This window comes from Thalia democratica, chromosome 6 (assembly GCF_965202585.1).
Source record: "Thalia democratica chromosome 6, ktThaDemo2.hap1.1, whole genome shotgun sequence".
NCBI classification, from domain to species: domain Eukaryota; kingdom Metazoa; phylum Chordata; class Thaliacea; order Salpida; family Salpidae; genus Thalia; species Thalia democratica.
This window is the reverse complement of record NC_139170.1, coordinates 18,159,824-18,181,022: the sequence shown is the minus strand read 5'-3', so window position 1 is coordinate 18,181,022 and position 21,199 is coordinate 18,159,824. Positions and strand designations below refer to the sequence as shown.

Sequence of the window (21,199 nt, the reverse complement as noted above, 5' to 3'; positions counted from 1 at the left end):
TAATGTTTTCATAAACAATAATGTAACTACTTTATTCTTAACAAATAAACTTTTAAAACATGACTGTCAAGTATAAGGAGGTATAACCGACCCAGATAAATAAGATCTATAAAAGATCGCTTCGAAATTACATAACTTCTAAAAAACTTGAAGCATTATTAAAATACAATTATTACTCAAATTTTAGTTATCAAATAAGTGAATAGCCGCTTGCAATCCCATTGTGTCTTCTTATAAAGCCTAGATAGTAAGCTATTTATTGTAGTAAGTTATAAACCTAAATACTATTTGACTTTTAAAAACCAGAGCCATCTTGGTAGGTCCAGTTTTAATTGAAAGATATTTTACAGAAAGTTACTAAAAAAAAAAGGTTGTATAAGGTTGATTTTAGTAAGTTTTAATAGTATACTTATATTTACATTATATATTAAGATGCTCAGTATGTTGATTGGACTCGAAGGGAATTGGTCCATTTTAGATTGTAGCAGTTTCTATTTTAATAAAATTTGTATTTTAGAATAGTAATAAAGCGTTTTTTGTAATAGTTAACATATACTTTTGTGTAAGTAAATTTATTGAAATCTTGATTTAATTGCTATTCAAATAAGTTATGAAACTGTATAAACAATAAGAAACCAAGCTCTGTTTTTTATTTTCAAACCCAACATAATTCTTTAAACTTTACCAAGTAGAATAATAACAATGAAACTAACTGTTTATATTAAAAAAATACGACAAATTATTAAAAAAGTACATTCTAAAATTCTAATAATACTGCACATCTAGTTGAACAGTAGACATTAACAGTCGTTTTTTTTTGTACCTAGGTCTCTTTTTAAAAGAGCAACTAAGTTTCACATACTGAGTTTGTTTGATAATAAAAGTAAACCTAACAAATCGGAAAAAATGCATGTAGTTAAATAGGCAGAAAATCCTACTTAATGACAAGCAAATTAAAATAGATCACGGAGTCTGTCTATTACCCAATAAACTTATAATAATATTTGTATCTAAGCATGTGGTAAGTCTCAACGTAAGAGACTAATTATCAAACTACGAAAAGAAATGTATAATATACAAATTTAACAGCTCCTATGCAATGATCTACATCGGTCGAACATTTAATGATAAAAACTAAATATCGTATTCCGCAATGTGTCGAAAATTTTTAAAAGAGAATAGTGTATTTTTTTATCAGCAGCAACGATAAGTGATAGCAGCAAAGATAAGCAACTAAAGCGAGCATTCGGTAAACAAAATAAACTGTGCGGAAAATATGACATAGCGCTGTTTATTGTGCAACAGTGTACTGATAAGTTTCAACTGGTGAAAATAGAAGCTACTAGGATGCATTTATACCAGCAAAAGCTCTTTAAACTAAAACTTAATGTTGTCGCACATTTAAAAAAATTTTTAGGTTAAACTATAAAAATGTCATAAAAATTTTTCAGAATAGTTTTGTTATAGCAATTTTTAGTTAAACAAAAACATGATTTTAAATTACTACCCGCTTTTTTAGGTAAAATACATAACTTCTATAAAACTGTTTATATTAAAATTGAAATAGGAAATGTACTTTATGTCAATTTAGTGCTTAAATATTTCAAAAAAATATATTTGTCGTAAATATGTTTAAATATCCGATTTGTAGATAACACTTATTTAGTTTAAATAAAAATATCATATGTGTTTTTTCTATATATGTAAAGTAAACATTATTAGATTTTTAAAAGCAAAAATTGATTGTATATTAACGGTTATTACGATTTAGGTTTTAAGATGCATACAAAAATTGTCCTAGTAAAAAACGACCAGAAAAAAAAAGTAATAAAAACTTCTAAAAATTTAAAACTAGCACTTTTCCCTTTGTAAGTGATTCCTACAAAACTATGCTAAAGCTATTTTTTATGAATTAATATGACATATATTAGCAAACTAGTAATGTTTATAAAATTAGCGTTGACAGAACATTTGTAGAAGTTATTCAAATTCTGATAACTCTGAATTTTTGTATAATATGTTTTTAATAAATACATTTTTACTTCTTTTTTTACCATTATAATTTTATTATTTAGACCGTAGTGTTTTTTAAACTTATTAAAACAAGACAGTATTTAGTATTTATGAAGTTCTACTTTTAAAACTTTATAATCTTACTAATTGATACTTCAGGAGCTTTTTTTAACTTCCTTTTACTTTTTGAGGTGTTGTCTCTTAAATGTTTTTACTTGAATTTGAATTATCATGAAAGCAAAAGTTTTAAAATTATAATAAAATAAATGTTGTAAATTATTTTTGTAACAACTAAACATAAAAACATAAACTTAAGTTTGTAGAAAGAACGTAGGATGAAAAACTACTACATAAAGGGTTTTTTTAAACTTTTCTATGTTTTTTGAGTTTCTTCTAGGATTTTAAAAATACAAGCCTTTTTGTTTATTTTTAATACAAAATAAAGTTCAAGCTAAAAAACTGTGTTAATTAGGATAAAATTTATGAAAATAAACTGAAATGCTACTTTAAATGTGCTTTATGATAAATTAGATTAAAAATACTACAAAAAAAACTATATTTGATAGATTTTTTATATATAATCTGAATTCCATAAATTACAGTTAAACAAAGGGTTGATCATGGCAATTCGATCATCAGACCACAAGCTTTCGGTAGACTGAGACCAAATTCATATATTACATTTATAAACTTTTCAAAATTTCAAATTTTTTTCGAAGTTCATCTATCCAGTTTTTTGGGCCTAAATAGTCAACTTCAAGGTTTTTTGGCAACCCTGTGTAAATTTAAAATACATTTTCAGCTTTTTTTACAATATTTTTTGTTACTTGTTACTTTTATATATATCAACATTTTTAAATTAAAAAAAAAGTTTTCATGTAAATACTTGTAAAATTTATTAACTAAAACTTAAAATGGTAAATAAAACTTTGTTTAGTTTTATAACTACAGTTTAAAATTAAAAAAAAACGCATTTTGTATATAATTTAGATACACTAAATTTTTCAAAATACTTTTAATTAAAAGTACGTTTATTTTTAAATTAGAGTACTTATTCACTTATCCGGACATGTTGGGCAAGAATTTTCTGTAAAGATATCCGGATAACTACAAAAAAGATATTCTTAAAATAATATAACTGCTGTATATTATGCAATGTACAATAAATAAAAATAGCTCAGCTCCTCTAATTCTACTTTAAACTTTTCTTCACTTCAAATCGTACCAAATCGACCTGCTTATGCTAAACTTGTCCATTATAAAAGACTTTGGCTAATCGTTTCTTTGCCATTTCAAAAACTTCTAGTTTATTCTAAATGGTTAGTGCAACTCGTTTTTTTATTATGTCTTGTCCATTTCTAAAACCTGGTGTGTTGAGTGTGTCAAACTTGTAAAACTTATAAATAAGCAAAATTTGACATGCACATTATCTTAAACAAAAAGTGTTTGAATTAAAAATCAAACATAAAAAAACTGTTATACATTCCTTTTCTAAAAAAAATAATTTTAATCAACTATCCTAAAAAAACTATAAATATAAATTTTAAGTCATATTTTAAATAAAATTGTTTAAACATATTTAAAAAACTGAATATATAGTTCTTTAAATAAAAACTGTCCAGGAAAGTGAGCGTCCGGATACAAACATATAAGTAAGTTAAGACTTTTGCTTTATAAAGGTACAGCTTTTTATTTATCGGGATCGAAAAAGTTCTTAAAAAAACTATAACTTCAGTTAATTTACTTTTGAGAGATAAACTTTTTGTTTGAAATGCAATTGTTTTTGTTTATCTTTGAAATAAAATTCTACCTTAGTCACGAAAAGTAATTTAGAAAAATAGATAAAACAGGGTTGCCAGGTTTTTTTTTCAAAGTTTCGCAAATTCCAGGTTTTTTAGCCTAAATTGTCAAAATCCAGGTTATTCAGGTTTCCAAGTTTTTTGGCAACAATGATAAAAGCTATTTATATAACTTTTAAACATTTAACTGTTCAAAATATAGTTTTAATCGTTTGCTAACAAAAGATCCTAATAAAGTAACTTCACTGGAATATAAATAAAAACAAATTATACAGTAATCTTCCTTTATTCTACCAACATATGTTTCTGTGTGTTAACGAATCAACACACTTCAATTGGGTTCTGTAAAAAAATAATTACTGTAATGAGAGAGTAGAAGCATAGAATAAAGTAGGTGTATATATGTTTTCATTAAAATAAGATTTTTTCTACAGATTTAATAGCAGTCGGATTTAATATTAGGTATTTCACCTATTAATAACTATTATCTGTAGAAAATATCTTATTTTAATGAAAACATATATACACCTACTTTATTCTATGCTTCTACTCTCTAATTACAGTAATTATTTTTTTACAGAACCCAGTTGAAGTGTGTTGATTCGTTGACACACAGAAACATATGTTGGTAGAATAAAGGAAGATTACTGTGTAATTTGTTTTTATTTTAAACATTTAACTTAAATAATAAAATATAAGGTTTTTTTTCAAACTACATAGTTTAAATAATTTCTCGAAGTTATGTATATTAATGTTATAATAAAAATAAGAAAAATTAAATTGTTATTTAAAAATTAAAAAACTAATAAATCTTTGAACACTTCATAATTAATTTATTATATTTTCTAAAACATTAAAAAAAAAGTTGAACTGTTTCATGTGGAATTTAAGAAATGTAAACAATATTAACAAATAAACCCTGAACTCACTATCTAAAGATCTAAAGATTAGGAAATAAAATAAATATCTATAAAGAATATAAAAAAAAACTACGTTAGAATTTATTAATTAATCTTTTTTATTTAAGCTAACAAATAATGTATATGTGTAAATAACTTTCAGAACATTAAGAGTTGATTAGACTTTTATAGGAATATAATAATGCAAAATTTTGGATCTTTAAATTACTAAGTTTAAAGTTAAAAAATTAGGTAAACAACTAAACATTTCTATTAAACACATCTTTTAAGACTTAAACTAAGACATTTTATTAAAACGTACAGTATTTACTGTAGTTCATTGAAAAATTAAGAACACATTTTTAATAAACCAATTAAAGGCGATAACAGACAGCAATAAATCTTAAAAAGGCATAAAACATTATCATGAAATTGAGTCATGTAAGGCTACCAATAGCTAGTTATTATAAAATGGCAAACTTATATAATCTCACTATGCGATAAACACGTTTTAAGAGGCTGGGTAAAGTACAAAAGTGAAAAGGCTATAAACTGCGAGTAAAAACTTCAACAAATTAAGATTCAATTTAATGTATATTTGTTATAAAATTTTCTGATCAATCATTAATGATATCAATACTTTTGTTGTAAGCTTTGTTTAAAAAAAAAGAGAAATGTACCAAAGTGATCATACTGTTATGAAATTATAATTTTAAAGTTGATTATCGTAAATAAAAAATATTTATATTTTTACCTGTATGTAAAATAAAGGTCTAATAATAAAACACTTCAAGTAAAATAAATAATTAAATTCGGTTGTGGAGAACAATTATTTTTTCCTATTTTTTACATGTAAATATGCTTAAAGTTTTCATTAAATCACTGTTTTTGAATTTCCTTTTGTGAAAGTATAAAATTAGTTGCTTAGAACAGATGATGCACAAATATACTAACATGTGTAAAAATTTACTTTAAAAAAATACATAAAAAATAACTACAGCTTTTATAAACTTATAAAAATTAAATTTTGCAAAGTTTTAGAAAAATTATCTACAGAAAAATAATATTGTTTACAAAATAAATTCTGGTTGGTATTTGATTCTCCTCGCTACAATGCACAATTGAAATATACTTCTCCCATAGAAAAATTTATATTGTTAAATTCTCTATATGGACGGCCTCAATAAATTGCATCATCATATCTACGTAGTAGGGTTTCGCAAAAGGGTTTTTCCCTTGTAAATGGGCTACATGACCGCCTGATGACGTAACTGCCAACGCAACATGATCACATTTCATGATGGCGTCACACGGAGTCGCTGTTATGACAAAAAAAAATGATAAGTATAATAATACTATATATTTAAAATAAATTAGTAGAGTTTGTAATTAAAATTTGTTATTTAAAATTAAAATATTTCCATATTAAAAGGTAAAATTTTAAATTTAACTTTAAAAAAGTATAGGTACTTTAACTAAAAAAATAATTCTTTAAAACACTTTTCTAAGCACTTAATTATATAATTAAACAACTTTCTACGATATTTTATATACTAATTTCACAAGTTTTTTAAACTTTATGTTGCAGTTGTGTACAATACACTTGAAATTTATTTGCTAAATGGAAGCTTTTATCTACTAAAACTAATTCAGGGTTTTTAATAAATATTCTTTATAAAAAACTTACAAAAATTTCAATACGTAAGTATAAATAGCGAAAAACGAACAAGTATATATTACATCCTTTTTAAATATGTTTAGGACTATTTTACAAGTAAAAGATACTAATTAGAAATTCCCTATATTCTCAAAATTAAGTTTTGTAAATACCTAAATCATTTGCTTTACTAAGAAAAAAAAGGTAGTCATTTTAGAACTACCGCATTTATCTTCTATTAAAAAACAAGCTTTCTTTAATGACTGTATTAATAATTTCATGAACTAATAAAAAATTAACAATTCGTTCTTTACGAGAATATTGAAGTTAATTACTTAGCTGCTAATATTTATGTAAAATAAGAAAAACACTTAATAATAAATAAAAAAAATAAATAAATAAAAATAATTCAATGTGTGATGAAACACAGCAAAAAAAAAATTAACTTGTTAATTTTTAAATAAATTATACTTTACTAAAAATAGAACATTCAGAATTAGAGAATGTTAAGTAGACTTTGAATTTTAATTACTTAACAAACTTTTAACTTTACTACAACATTTTCTTTGCGGATCTTAAATTTAACTTTTAATTAAACTAAAGATTAATTTGATTTTTGTCACTTTAAAATTTAAATTGTACATAAATTTTTAAGCTAACTTAAATAATTTTTTTTTTAAACTCTGCGTTTAGTTTTGTTCTTTTGACAGCTTTAGTGTCTGTGTTTTCTTAAACTTAAAAAACATTTCTCTTTTATTAAAAAACAAGCTTTTCTTAAATGGCTGTATTAATAATTTCAAGAACTAATAAAAAATTAACAATTCGTTCTTTACGAGAATATTGAAGTTAATTACTTAGCTGCTAATATTTATGTAAAATAAGAAAAACACTATTAATTCAATGTGTGATGAAACACAGCAAAAAAAAAAATTAACTTGTTAATTTAAAATAAATTATACTTTACTAAAAATAGAATATTCAGAATTAGAGAATGTTAAGTAGACTTTAAATTTTAATTACTTAACAAACTTTTAACTTTACTACAACATTTTCTTTGCGGATCTTAAATTTAACTTTTAATTAAACTAAAGATTAATTTGATTTTTGTCACTTTAAAATTTAAATTGTACATAAATTTTTAAGCAAACTTAAATAAAAATCTTTTAAAAACTCTGCGTTTAGTTTTGTTCTTTTGACAGCTTTAGTGTCTGTGTTTTCTTAAACTTAAAAAACATTTCTCTTTTATTAAAAAACAAGCTTTTCTTAAATGGCTGTATTAATAATTTCAAGAACTAATAAAAAATTAACAATTCGTTCTTTACGAGAATATTGAAGTTAATTACTTAGCTGCTAATATTTATGTAAAATAAGAAAAACACTATTAATTCAATGTGTGATGAAACACAGCAAAAAAAAAAATTAACTTGTTAATTTAAAATAAATTATACTTTACTAAAAATAGAATATTCAGAATTAGAGAATGTTAAGTAGACTTTAAATTTTAATTACTTAACAAACTTTTAACTTTACTACAACATTTTCTTTGCGGATCTTAAATTTAACTTTTAATTAAACTAAAGATTAATTTGATTTTTGTCACTTTAAAATTTAAATTGTACATAAATTTTTAAGCTAACTTAAATAAAAATCTTTTAAAAACTCTGCGTTTAGTTTTGTTCTTTTGACAGCTTTAGTGTCTGTGTTTTCTTAAACTTAAAAAACCATTTAAAAAAAATAATTTAAATTGAAGTATACAAGAATATAAAATTCATATATGTAGATGCCTCACTTAATTAAAAAACCATCGATCAAAACTACAGTTTCATAATATTCAAAGCATAAATATTTCAAAACTATATGCAAAAGTAAAAAAAAACAGACAATTTTCCCCAATTAGCTTTAAAAATTTGTAGAAAAACCTTTCAGTTGTTTAATTATTAAAACAACAATCAGCGTTGTTAAAAAGCTTTAAAAAATTATACCGTCACGCTAACAAAATACTCTTATAACAGTTAGACCCAAAAGCTGTAAAATTTTCTAAATACAGTCATTACACGAGTAAAAACCTAAAATAAATCGTTTTAGAACACCAAGATATAACAAACGTTCTTACCAAATACGGAAAACCTACAAGCTTAAAAGATATTTAAACTGAACGAGCTTAAGTTTTTTTATTAACAGTTTTTAGATGATGAAGTCATTGTTAAGTAACAGTTAAACAACTAACAATTGTCGGGTATGAATGCGTCGTCATCTGCATACATCCACAAAAGCGGACTTTTTATCCGCATTATTTTCATTTCGGTTAATCGAGCGGCCTCGTAGTATTGATCAGCTGTTTCATATCCGAACGTTCTGACATTAAACGTAAAAAATTAGTTTGTGTGTAATGTTTGAATTATACTAACAGGGCAACATGAAAAATCTATAAACGTTTGTTATTTCAGTTTGAAACATTAACGAACATGTATCAATTTTTGGATAAAGAAAACATAATTAATATTTAAACGAAAACATTTATAAACAAAAAGAATGTTCTCTTGGGTATTTAAAATATGATTAAATAAAACTACAACTGAGGTTCAAAAAAATACAAAATAAAAGTCAAGTATAATTTTATTTATTTAGTTTAAACTAAATTAAATTTTCAAAGGTTTCTGCTGAACTAAACGCGGAAAAAACTACGTAGAAAATGTTTTAATTTCATATTAACATATAGCGTACTATAAATGTAGATATTAGTTTCACATTTCAAGTTTTAATTTCTTCAGAGATTTGACAAACAGTTTTTTATTTTTGAATATTTTGACTTTAAATATTTATATCAGCAAATCCTTTTAAAGAGAAAGACTGTTAAACAAGATCTTTACTTCTAAGTAAACACAAGATACAAATAAATAATTTATAAAGAGAATATCTTCGCTAAAAGCATGTTTGCACAGATAACATTTGTTAAAATGCCATGTGATTTGACTTATTTCGTAATATAGACTTTGTACACCTACGCAAAATACATTAGCTAAACTTTCATTTTTACGCAGTGATTTATTCATTTTAAAAAGGCAATTACTTTTTTCTTAATTTATTTTTAAAGCAGCAAAAATTATAAAAAATAAATAAATAGTTGTTGAACATTTCTAATGAACTTATATTTAAACATCTTAAACACAGATATATATTTTCTTGCTTGAATTAATTTCTTGGATTTTATATTGAAGTATATATAATCTAACAATATATTGTAAGCTAAACTTAGCTGAAGCTTGTACTTTTATTAATTCATTGTGTTCGCATTATTTTATTTACATAAAAATAAAAAAACCAACTTTCTGATAAAATTTAGAAATCTTTATAAACAATCGTAACTTGAAAAGGCTTTATATATAATTCACAAACTTAAGTTAAGAAAAAACTTGACTTTAAAATTTCAGGTGAACATGTACTTTTAATTTTTTTTAATCATTCTATCTTAACATATGAAACGTTCAATTTAACAGAAATTACTTTTCACTTCAATCTTTCTTAAAGGTAAGACTGTATAAGACTTATTATCAAAATAAGTATTACTAATTCAAAGTTTTAAAAAACATATCAATTAAAATTAAATGAATATCTTCTTATAAATAGTAACTTTAGTCTTTAAAATTTAATTTATAATAAACAATAGTCTATTTTAAAAGTGCACAGTAATTGAAACAGAAAAAAAAAGAGGTTTATAAAGACGTTTGAAAATAGGTGTTTGTACTGTTTCTATTAATTTAAAACCTTAGTTTTTAATTAAAACATAACAAATATTATTGAATTTATTTTAAAATGTTAAGAGTAAATTTAGTTAAAACTAATATAAGATTTATAACTCAAGCGTGTGTTAAAAACTTATTAAACAAAATATAAACATTGAATCTATGTTAATTTAAAAACAATAATCAATAAAATTTTGAAAAATTATTCCAAATTGATCATTAAAGAAAAAGTTCTCAATTTTTAACAATCTCAATTTAAGGATGTGTCCTTATTTTCTATAAGAAAACTTATTTTGAAGTTATAACTGTAGATCGATGGTTATAACACTTTAAAAATACTTTAGGGACATCGATAATATACGCTTTTTTGAGGGCACGCACTAACAAGCTTCTTAAAATGATCAAAATACAAACAATCAAAAAAAACTAAAATCATTAAAAAAAGTAAAATCAGATAAGTTATATTAGTTAAGTTTCTGAAGTCAACTAGAACAGGTTGTGTTTTTTAAAAAATAAGTGGATTATTTGCTGTGAAAAAGCATATATTTGTGTCGAGTTTGCAAGGAACGCATTAGCCTAGATTTATGGTACTAGGCTTATCGATGTTCCTACTGTGCTGTTCTTTTTACTTAAACTTAATTAAACAATTCCACATAAACTTACAAAAATTTTGTAAACAATAAATTCAATTTACTTCGTTTTAGTTAAAACTCAAAAACGTACTTGATGGTAAAAAGTGAGTCGAATTGTCTGATACTGTTACAACTCATAATAGCATTGTGATCTACAACATTTCTAAACATATCCCTCGATCTGTTATTTGAAAATTTTATTAAAATTTGTTACTTTCATATAATTCAAACATATAATATAAATCATGTAAACTAATAATGCTTGAAAAAAATAAACTATGTAAAAACTCAACTACTTATATAATAACAAAAATTAATAATTTAAATAGTTCTATTTTTACAGTTTAATTAAATTGAATGTATTTTGACTGTAAATGTTTTTTCTAATATACAAAACGGTGATTGTTTAAACGATGTTAAGTAATTTTAATTAATAAAAAAAAGATTAAAGTATAGTTCTAGCACAGTAAAACTATTATCTTAGAATATTCTGCAAATTAAATTATTTAATGAGAAAAAAAAAGATAATACAATGTACTTCAAATTTGAAAAACTGTTTGTTATGTTTATTATTTCTTAATTTTTTTTGTATCTAATTAAATATCTGAAATAAATAGAAGATATTTAATAGGATAATATGTTTGTGCATATTCTGACATTTATCACATTTACAATATAATTCTTTAAAAAATTAAAAGCTTATTTTCAGAAGCATGTAAAATAAAATTAAATTATATAAAAGAGTTTCAATAAGTTCACTTTTTATTTTACAGAAAAAACTACCAACTTTAAATAAAACTGCTTTAGCTTCTGGGTGAGCACGTAGCCATACAGCAACCAGTTGTTCCATTTTTCCAGGCTCATTGACGCAGCAACGGTGTTGAACGGTGACGAGCAAATGAAGCTGCCTTCAACACCCGAGTTTTCTCCCGCCATCGATAAGTAGTTGGCTAGTATCACGCTTTTGGAAAATTTGTGATTTTCAAAAAGTTTTGGTAGACTTTAGGATAGTATTATAGTTTATAGCGTAGTAACTGAAACTACTATTAAAAAGTATTTAAAATGATGCTTACAATAGGTTTAAACACTATGATTTAAGCTAACCTTTGTTTTTTAACAACATTTATACTTTGTTCGATAAAAACAACTTCTATAGTTTTTAATAAACTAAAGCATTGTCTACAGCTGTGTAATTGATTTAAGGTTTATTAAAAATATTTTGGAATTTCATTCTTAATTTTCAATAAACTAAATTTTAATACTAGGTTTATAATTAATAAACCAAATACTTAAAAGTAAAATCTTTAAACTATTAATTTAACACTTTTAATGCACTATTTTAACCCAGTTATGGTCTCAATAAAAGCTTAAAGTTGTTTAAGTTCAAGTATAAAACTATGCTTAAAAAAACAATTTAGTAGTATTTTTTAGAATAGAGCACTTAAAATTTGTACTAACATCTTCAAGCTATTAGCGTGTAAACTTAGTTATAGCAAGATGACAATAAATCTTGTTTAACAAATGACGTAAAAAAACAAAAGGTAAAAACAAAATTGAGTTTTTAAGGCAAACCAGTTAAGCTATGTAAAATTAAGTTTGTTTTTGTTTAATTTAGTTGAACAGTGTTTAAAGTACATTACACACAACGAATTATTGATCCAATTAATTACTTAATTTTACCTGACCTAAATTAAATCTCTATAGTAAACAAAAACATTTTTAATGGCCGTTATTATTAGCCCTTTGAAGTCTTTTTAGTTATAAACATTAAACATAGATGGTTAATAAAATTTATTAAATGTTTTGATGTTTAAAATAAAAAATATTTTGGAAAATTAAACTTATGTTATAAACAACTAACGCTAATAAGCAATAAATTTAAAATAAGTTTTTTTTTGATTACTTAACAATTTTGATTCATCAAGCATTAAAAAAAAACAAAATCATCAAAGTAAAACATTTTTTTCAAACTAATTATAATATAAACCAGTGGTCGTCAAGCTAATCGAATCTATGCACACCAAAATGCAAAAAATAAAATTGGTGCACCCCAAGATCTAATTTTAATAAGTGCCGCTAGTGGTGTCACTATGTAAACACTTTTACTAATGCATTTCTCCTTGAAGTGATAACTCAGTTTATATTTACATGCAAACCTTTTAATAACTAAAACTATAATTTATCATTTGATCCTGTTTATAAAGAACCTTTCTATTTGGTTTACCTTGTTTGCACAATGATATTTTGTTTATATGGCTTTTTCTTACATACTTATTAATTGAAAACATCTCCACAATCACTACAAAACTCCTAGTACAGTACTCTTAAAATGTATTATTTAATAGTTTTTATGTCGCTTAAACTAGCTAAATACTAGAATAAAAACTGGATTTTTTTTTGTAGTCTAAAAACTTTATCCACCCATAAATGAGTTTTGTGCACCCCAAAATAAATTTCGTGCACACTAGTGTGCACCAGTATACACCTTGACGACTACTGATATAAACGATATTTTAAAACTAAGTTGGACCTAACAAAATTTAATATCTTTTCATACAAAAATTATAACCATAATCAGAGTTCAACTTCTATTTGTAATTAAATAAAACTATGAATTTATTCTTTCAAAAATTTGTTTTACAGACTAAGTTTCGGTCAAAGACCTCGTCAGTGCTTAAATAAATCTTATTCAATTTATGTGAAGTAGTTGAGATCTCTCTATTTGTTTTCTTAAAACCAAAACATATAAATAAAACTATTGTAAAAAACAAATATTGACCTCGTATATACATACAAAGTACTTTAAATCGTAGCAGCTTCCTTGTATTTACCAATGTTTTAAAAGTTTTAAGAATTTGTTTTTGTTTAACCTAGATTTGTAAAAAGTACAAAGAGTCTGACTTAAATTTCATGATTAATAATTACTTTACGGAACAAGATTTTAAAAGTTAAATAAACCTCGTAAAAACTTGATTAGAATAAAAAGTCGGATTAACAACTAATTAAAAAACTGGCAGCTTTTCTATTTATAAAAATGTTTAAAAAAAGTTTTGTACTAGAAGATACATAAGTTTTTTTACATGATAGCTTAAAAAATGTCTTAAAAAAGTTCAAAACATATGAAATAAAATAAGATGAGTTGAAATTAAATTTAATAAAATTGTGAAAACAAAAAAATTAAACCATTTTATATAATGGGCACAACATTACCGTTATTAATGCTTTTTTGACTTTAATAACTAATAGTAAAGCAATACAACTACGGTTCAATGTCACTTGAATATAATTATGTGACGAAATGTTAACGGTAAATCTACATTTAACACCACTATTGTTAATAATACTGGCACAAAACTTAAGTTGACCATTTTGAAAGAGTATAATTTACTTTATATTATAAGCTAGTAGTTTTATTGCTATACTAATTTTGTTCTACAAGATTTATCTTACTTAGTACTTGTTAGTTTTGGTTTAAATAATAACTATAAAACTTAAGAAATATAAAAAAAAATACATTTAATAGTTTTTTTAGTTATTACAAACTTAAGTAAGAGTTGTATAATTTGTTCAAATTTTGATGATAGATCTATGTTCAAAGTAAATAAAACTAAAACTTTTTTGTAATCTTACAACGGAAATAAAAGTGACATGGGTTTAAAAAAAAAGCTACTAAATGGATATCAATTTAGATAATAAAATATAAAGTTAATGTTTTATTCCATCAAATATCTCGTTTCAAAGAACAAAAGTACTATGATAAAATGTGGAAAAAACAAACAATCAACAAACTAATACACAAAATAAAATTAAGTTTTTAAAGTTAAACAGTTTGAGAATAAGTTTGCTTACCATTACTTATTAAAAACTATTTAGTACAACAGAAATCATAAGTTTAGTTTAAAATAATTCACGTTTTTAAAACATCAAAAACAAGTGGAGATTTTGTAACTAAACAAATAAACCAAGTATTTTAAAATAAATAAGTGCTTCAAATTATTGTATGTAAAAGAATTTAAATGATTATTTTCATACAACTCTACTTCCTCGTTTCGAACAAACTTTGAAAATAAGAAATAAGTAAGTTTTCACTTTCAAACTTTTTATCGTTTTACAATATTCAATGGAAAAAATTAAATTTTATTATTCAAGTGGAAAATTTATCTGATAATAGTATGTATGTTCATAAATTAAATTTTGATTATTGTTGTATAAGTCTTAAGGATTATTTTTTCTATTATTTTTTTTATGTAACGAAGTAAGTAAGTACAACGTCTAGAATTTGTAAAAATAGTAAAACTTTTTAAAATTTCATCTGGTTTATAATTAAAAAAAAAAAAGATAAAAAACCAATCACTACTAGTAAAATTGATTCCAAACTATTTCTGACACACAAAGAAACAAACATGAAGAATAACTTTAACTTTTGATTAAAAATAAAATTAAAATTGATTCCAAGTATATTATGAATAGTTTAATATTTTTATCAACTTCATTGTACTAACTTTAATACTTAAATTAAACTAGTAACATAATTTACAAACTCAGTTACTTTAAGTTGTTTGTATATCAGTTTTGATATGTTTAACTTTTTTGTTCACAAGTTGAAACATAAATGGTTTTTGAAAATATTTGAAGTTTTATAAAAAAGTAATAAAACATATTTAAAAAAAAAAAGCTACTCATCAAATAAAACATTATTATTTTAAAATTTTCATTTCAATTTAAGTAACAGTCTTATCACGGTATTTTAAACAAAATATACTTAGTAATTCCGAATATTTAACTAAATATTTTTTGAATTAAAAAAAGATCTTTCAATCATTAGCTATAATAGTAGTTAAATTAGCTATTTTAAAATTAATACCAAATACTTAACTTTTTTTAAACATGTTTTATACATTTAGACTTAAATAAAACAAATTAGTTTAAAAATAAATCAAGTTTTTATCCTTACCAACTATAGTATGTTAACAAAGACAAAGACTTACCCGCCTAATGAGAACCCTGTTGCATATAATTTAGCATTCGGACAAGCAAATTTTATTTGTGATATTGCGTGTGACAAATCTATAGTGTGAGTAGCGCAGTAAGCTCTAGGAGTCTGAAATTTATAAACTTTAGAATTATAAACTTTTAGAAAAACTGTCAAAGTCTGTACATTGGTAGAGGAAGGAAAAAATCTCATTTAGGAAGAGACCAATATATTTCAAATCAATATTCAGCTAATGCTACTCGGAGTAATAGTTGCTTTTCTGGGATAAGATAGATTTCATTCTTTTATTTAAAGGTGGTAATTTAAACTTATAGAAAATGTGGTTAAAAAAATAGTTCAATTAAAAACTTTTGTTTTTTTAACAAAAATTAAAATACAATTCTCATATGAACTTCTAAACAAGGCATCTAAAATTATTTTATTCAATAACATAAAGTATATTTTTTAATAACACTTTTTAACTAAAAGGAAAATTAAAGGCAAAAAGTAACATAGTATAAGAAAAAACATTATACATCATAATCATTTAAGTATTAATCAAAGTGTATGTAAAAAATATTAGATAAAGTATATTAGATTTAATCAGGTCAGTAAGTAAACAATTGCAAATAAAAACAATTAAGAATTGCTTATTTTAAATTAAAGCAAATATTATAAATAATTTATAAAATTTTCATTTGCAAACCAGTTGTAATTTACATACATTTGGCTTAAAAATCTTAGAAACTTGAATAGGGGTGAGCAACGTTTTTAGTTAGCAGGCAAGACATGAAATAATTTAGTCCGTAGCAGGCAGGAGCATTTCAAATTTATTTATACCACAAAAATTACTCAAATACCAATTCATTTTGACAAAACACTAATTATATGTGACTATTGTTTTTTTACTTTTTAAATTGTTAGTTTTAAATTTCCTTTAAGTTTTATATAAAGCCTTATTTTTTGTATTTTTTTCTTATAACCTTTAAAATCTTTTAAGCTTCGAAATTTGGTTAAGCAGACCAGATTTACATGCTTATGGGCCACAGTTTAAACTTTTGCAAGCCATATTTACTTAAATCTTGTTAATATTGATGGCCAGTTATTTTCACTTCACGGGCTGTATGTTGCCCATCCCTAATCTAGAACATTAAAACTAAAACTTTTACATTTGTAAAAGATAGAAGTTAAGTCTTAAAAACTTCTACCTAATTTATATTTATTCTAATACTGATTGCAGATGAACTTTTGGCCGTAAGCTTAAATCCATCGATAATCCAATCTTTTATTGCTTTTGTAATATATTGGTCTCTTCTAAAATAAAATTTTAGGGTTGTTCTACCTATGTACATTTAATACGCACTATAACAGTAGCACTCACTCTACTAGAAAACCTCTGAATAGAATTTACAAATATGCTACTTCTGACAACCAAAAAAGCATTACTATTTAAAAATATAACAGAAAATGCCAAAGTCTGTACATTGGTAGAGGAAGGATAAAATTTCATTTAGGAAGAGACCAATATATTTCAAATCAATAAGAGATCGGATTATTGATGGATTTAAGCTTACCGCCAAAAGTTCACCTGCAATCAGTATTAGATAATTTTCTTAAACAGTTGATTTTATATATTTTACAAGATAAGAGTTTAGAAATATTTGTACTTATTGCAGTAAAACTAAAACTAAATATAAAAGCAATAATTTAATTATAGTAGCAAATTTTAAACAATATATTTTAAAGTTTAACTACCATTTAAAACTAAATTGTAAACCTTTTTTAACTATCTAAAATAACTTAAACAAACAATATTTGTAATCTACAAAACCATTACTAATTACTTTGTAAAATCTAAAAACAAACATTTTACTTTATATTTTTAAAAGGTAAAAACTATTAATCTATAAAAGCAAATTACCAGCAATGGAACTTCAAGACCTCGGTTAACAATAAGCACACACTTGTACCCTAGCTTATGCATGTTTGCCACGACAATTTGTACGTAGTTTGATTTGGAAGTGGACAACAGACCTGGTGATATCAGCAAGACCTTCTCAGTCTTGTGGTCCCCTTTGTTGAAGCCCCATGCTAGCATGTACTGTCCACCATCACTGTTTTGCACAGTTTCTCTGTGTAAAAAAATATAGTTAAATTAAATTTTGTAGTACAGCTTTATTTAGTTATACATTTTAAGATTTCTGTTTTTTCGTGTCTAGAATAAAAAAATTAAATCTAGGTTAAAAACTAATAGATGTACAGATACTTGTTGCTTATTGTTTTTAATGTTACAAACTATGTATTTTCTTATCTACTTTTAAAATAGTATTGAATCAAGTTAAATAACAAATATTATGTAATGGTGAAAATTAAAGGTAGGTAATTATATTCGAAAATTGCATTTAGTTAATTATAACATGATGTATAAAACCATACCTACTTTTTACTTACTTAACCTTTTTTAAATATATCTTTATACTTTTACATTGTTAATAAAACAATCATAAATTTTACTTTTTTAGTTTAAAAAGGATTATTATATTATTTACTGGAAAAACTAGAACTTTAAACAAATCTAATTATAACCTCTCATAGTAAACTTCATTGTGAACAGAAGGTAGTAAAACAGCAAGTATAGTTTGAAACCTTCCACTAGGAAGAAAATATAACGGCCAGTATCCTTCTTGTATTGATTTGACATGTCTTTTTATCAAATTTGTCAATTTTCCATTTGGTTTTGAATATAGTATGGGAATCTATAAAAAGAAGATATTTGAATCATTTTGACATTTTTAGTTAAAAATAGTTGTTAGATGTTCTTAGTTTATCTAAAAACAATAAATATATTAGTAACTTCAATACACTATTAATTTTTTATTCAATAAAGTTTGAATACTTTTAAGACAATAAAAATATGTTTCATGGTATTCATGTAAACTTTATACTATTTCTGTAACATATTTACAGTGTTATTAGTTTTACATAATAGTAGTTTTACATGATTGTTTAAAACACATAAATTAGTTTAAAACTTATAAAACTAACTTTTCCATAATTTCTTCTGTAGTACACAAAGTAGGCAGTTAGTAAGCCAATAAACACTAATGAAGGTTTTAGTTTTTCTAGTAACCATAGACAAATAGAATTATTGGCAAAATTTATCAAAGTATAAAATATAGTTCCAACCATAATATATTTATAATGTAGCTGTAAAAACATAACTAAAATATTCTTAAAACTAATAAGGTTAGAATAAACATTTTAATTATAGTAATTTTTTTTAATCGTAAATTTAATGATAAATTAAATAAGGCTTATGATAACCTACTTGCTAGCAACAAAACTCATGTTTCAAAAATTTATATTGTAGAATAAGTAAGATTTAATTATTTGAATACCAACTAGCTTGATTGTAATTTTTTATGGGAAATTGAAAGGGAAAAAAATTCATTGAATATTATTTAAACTGTATTTTTAAAGAGTTGAGACAATAACTTAAGCATAAAATTTAAAAACAAAGTTTAAACTTTCATCTTTAATACTTAACATATTAGCTGTGATTAAATTAAAAATTCTTATTTTTTTAAATTTTATATAAGCAATAATCAAAAAACTTACTCTTGACCCATAAATAATTTATTTTTACTTTAAATTTATTTGAATAAAACTTTTTTTCACTTGAAAAAGATATACTGGTAAAAATCAGGCAAATCACTTCAAATTAAACAATTTTTCTAAAGTTCAGTTCAAGTTTAGCAGAAATGTTTTTAAATTTACAGTCATTATCCTGTTTGTTCTTTATTGTGCTAACTAATGTATTAGACAATTTACAACCATTTAAACTTTACCTTATTTAACACATTTAATTGCTTTTTCAAAGTATAGAACATTTCCAAAAGCACTATAATACATAAAATTAATTATAAAATTTTAAATTTTGCAGACATGTTGATAAATGTACAGTTATGAACCCATTAGTTTTTTATCGTTCTTACTAATGTAAAAAAAAACTTCACAGCTATCATAACTTTACCTTATAACAAAACCTATATTTGTCAAAACTTATTTGTCAAGTGAAAAAACAACTACATAATTTTAAATATTGTTTCTTGTAAAAATTAAACTTCAACTTTAGTTTCTACCTATAAACTCTAACCAAGGGTTTCCCAAAGAGGGCAGTATTGTATCATTGGGGTTGATTTGGTTATTGCGGGAAATTACTAGAAAAAAGTTGAAAAGTAAATGGGTAACAAACTAATATGTCCTGGACAAGACATTAAAAGGATTCCAAGTGGTGTGCAACTCAATAACCGTAAGGTTTTTATTTTCAGAATTTTTTTTCTGTTGTTTTATAAACAATATCTCATAGTAAACAGAGAAATACTTAATAAAAGGGGCAATTATTTTTTTAACTTTTACCAATTTGGAAACTATGAAAATGAACCTATAGCTTCTATATAGCTTATTGAACAACAAAAAAGACATTTAGACTGTTGGTTCTAGAATCTAGAAACTGGTGCACAAAGAACCTTACAGTTATTGAGTTACACACCACTTAGATACAGTTTAACATCTTGTCCAGAACAACTAACTTATCATGTCAAAGTTTACCTCCTATCAATAACCATTACCATAAGCATGAATAGTATAATACTTTATGCTTTACCATAGACAATTCACTAATTTTTTTACACTTCTACAAAAGTTACTACTTTTTATCAAAACTTTTTAAATCTGTCACATAATATAAGTTACATGTTAAGCTTTTTAAATTTGATTATAACCTATAGAAAAATTCATTTATTTAAAATAACTCTGAAAACTTCTTTTTGATTTGCATTTATTAATTTCGGTATAAATATGCATTTTGGTTACAAATCTGTTTTAGTACAATACTTCTCTCACTAACTAGCAATTAAAGTTTTATATATTTCATATAAATTAATCCCCAAATTCAAAACAAATGTTTTGCTATTTAAGTTTAAATACAACTTTTTTATGTTTAGTTTAAGTAAAGGTTGTATTTTTTTAGGTGTATACAAAACACACGGCTAATTTTTTAGATTTTTTGATATTAAATTTTTCTTATTAATATACTTGTCATTGTACTAACATAATTGAAATAAAAAAGATTTCGAAAGTGTTGATAAAATAGTTATACAATGTTTTTAAGTAAAAAACGAGAAAAAAAAAGACTAGAATTTTTGCTCCTAAATACGTTTTGTAAAATAACGAGTTTTAAGGCTAATACCTGTCATTAAACATCGATTTTGGTGTCGAGCAAAGTGTGAATTTTTAACAACGTACAATTGTACAAATAAAGCTTAACTTAGTCTACAGTTTTTGAATATATTTTTTCGTGCAACTAGAAGTTTTTAAAAAAAATATCCCAAAAACACTTTTGCATTATAAAACCTAGACATAAATCAGAAACTTAAAGATATTTCCAAAAAAGCAGTAGCCACAACACTGACTCAGGCTTGT

General features: G+C 23.8%; 1 protein-coding gene across 1 annotated transcript; it reads right to left on the bottom strand.

Annotated features, from left to right (window-relative positions):
* Nucleotides 1–4,842: 4,842 nt before the first annotated feature.
* On the bottom strand, nt 4,843–18,918 carry LOC145837907 (phospholipase ABHD3-like). The gene is made up of 8 exons (XM_082945395.1): nt 18,761–18,918; nt 18,302–18,471; nt 17,637–17,847; nt 15,732–15,844; nt 11,531–11,704; nt 10,835–10,924; nt 8,596–8,723; nt 4,843–6,030 (listed from the first exon to the last, which is right to left on the bottom strand). The coding sequence occupies exons 1-8, from the start codon at nt 18,902–18,904 to the stop codon at nt 5,861–5,863; spliced, it is 1,200 nt and encodes a 399-aa protein (XP_082801521.1). The 5' UTR covers nt 18,905–18,918; the 3' UTR covers nt 4,843–5,860.
* Between the last annotated feature and the right edge of the window lie 2,281 nt (nt 18,919–21,199).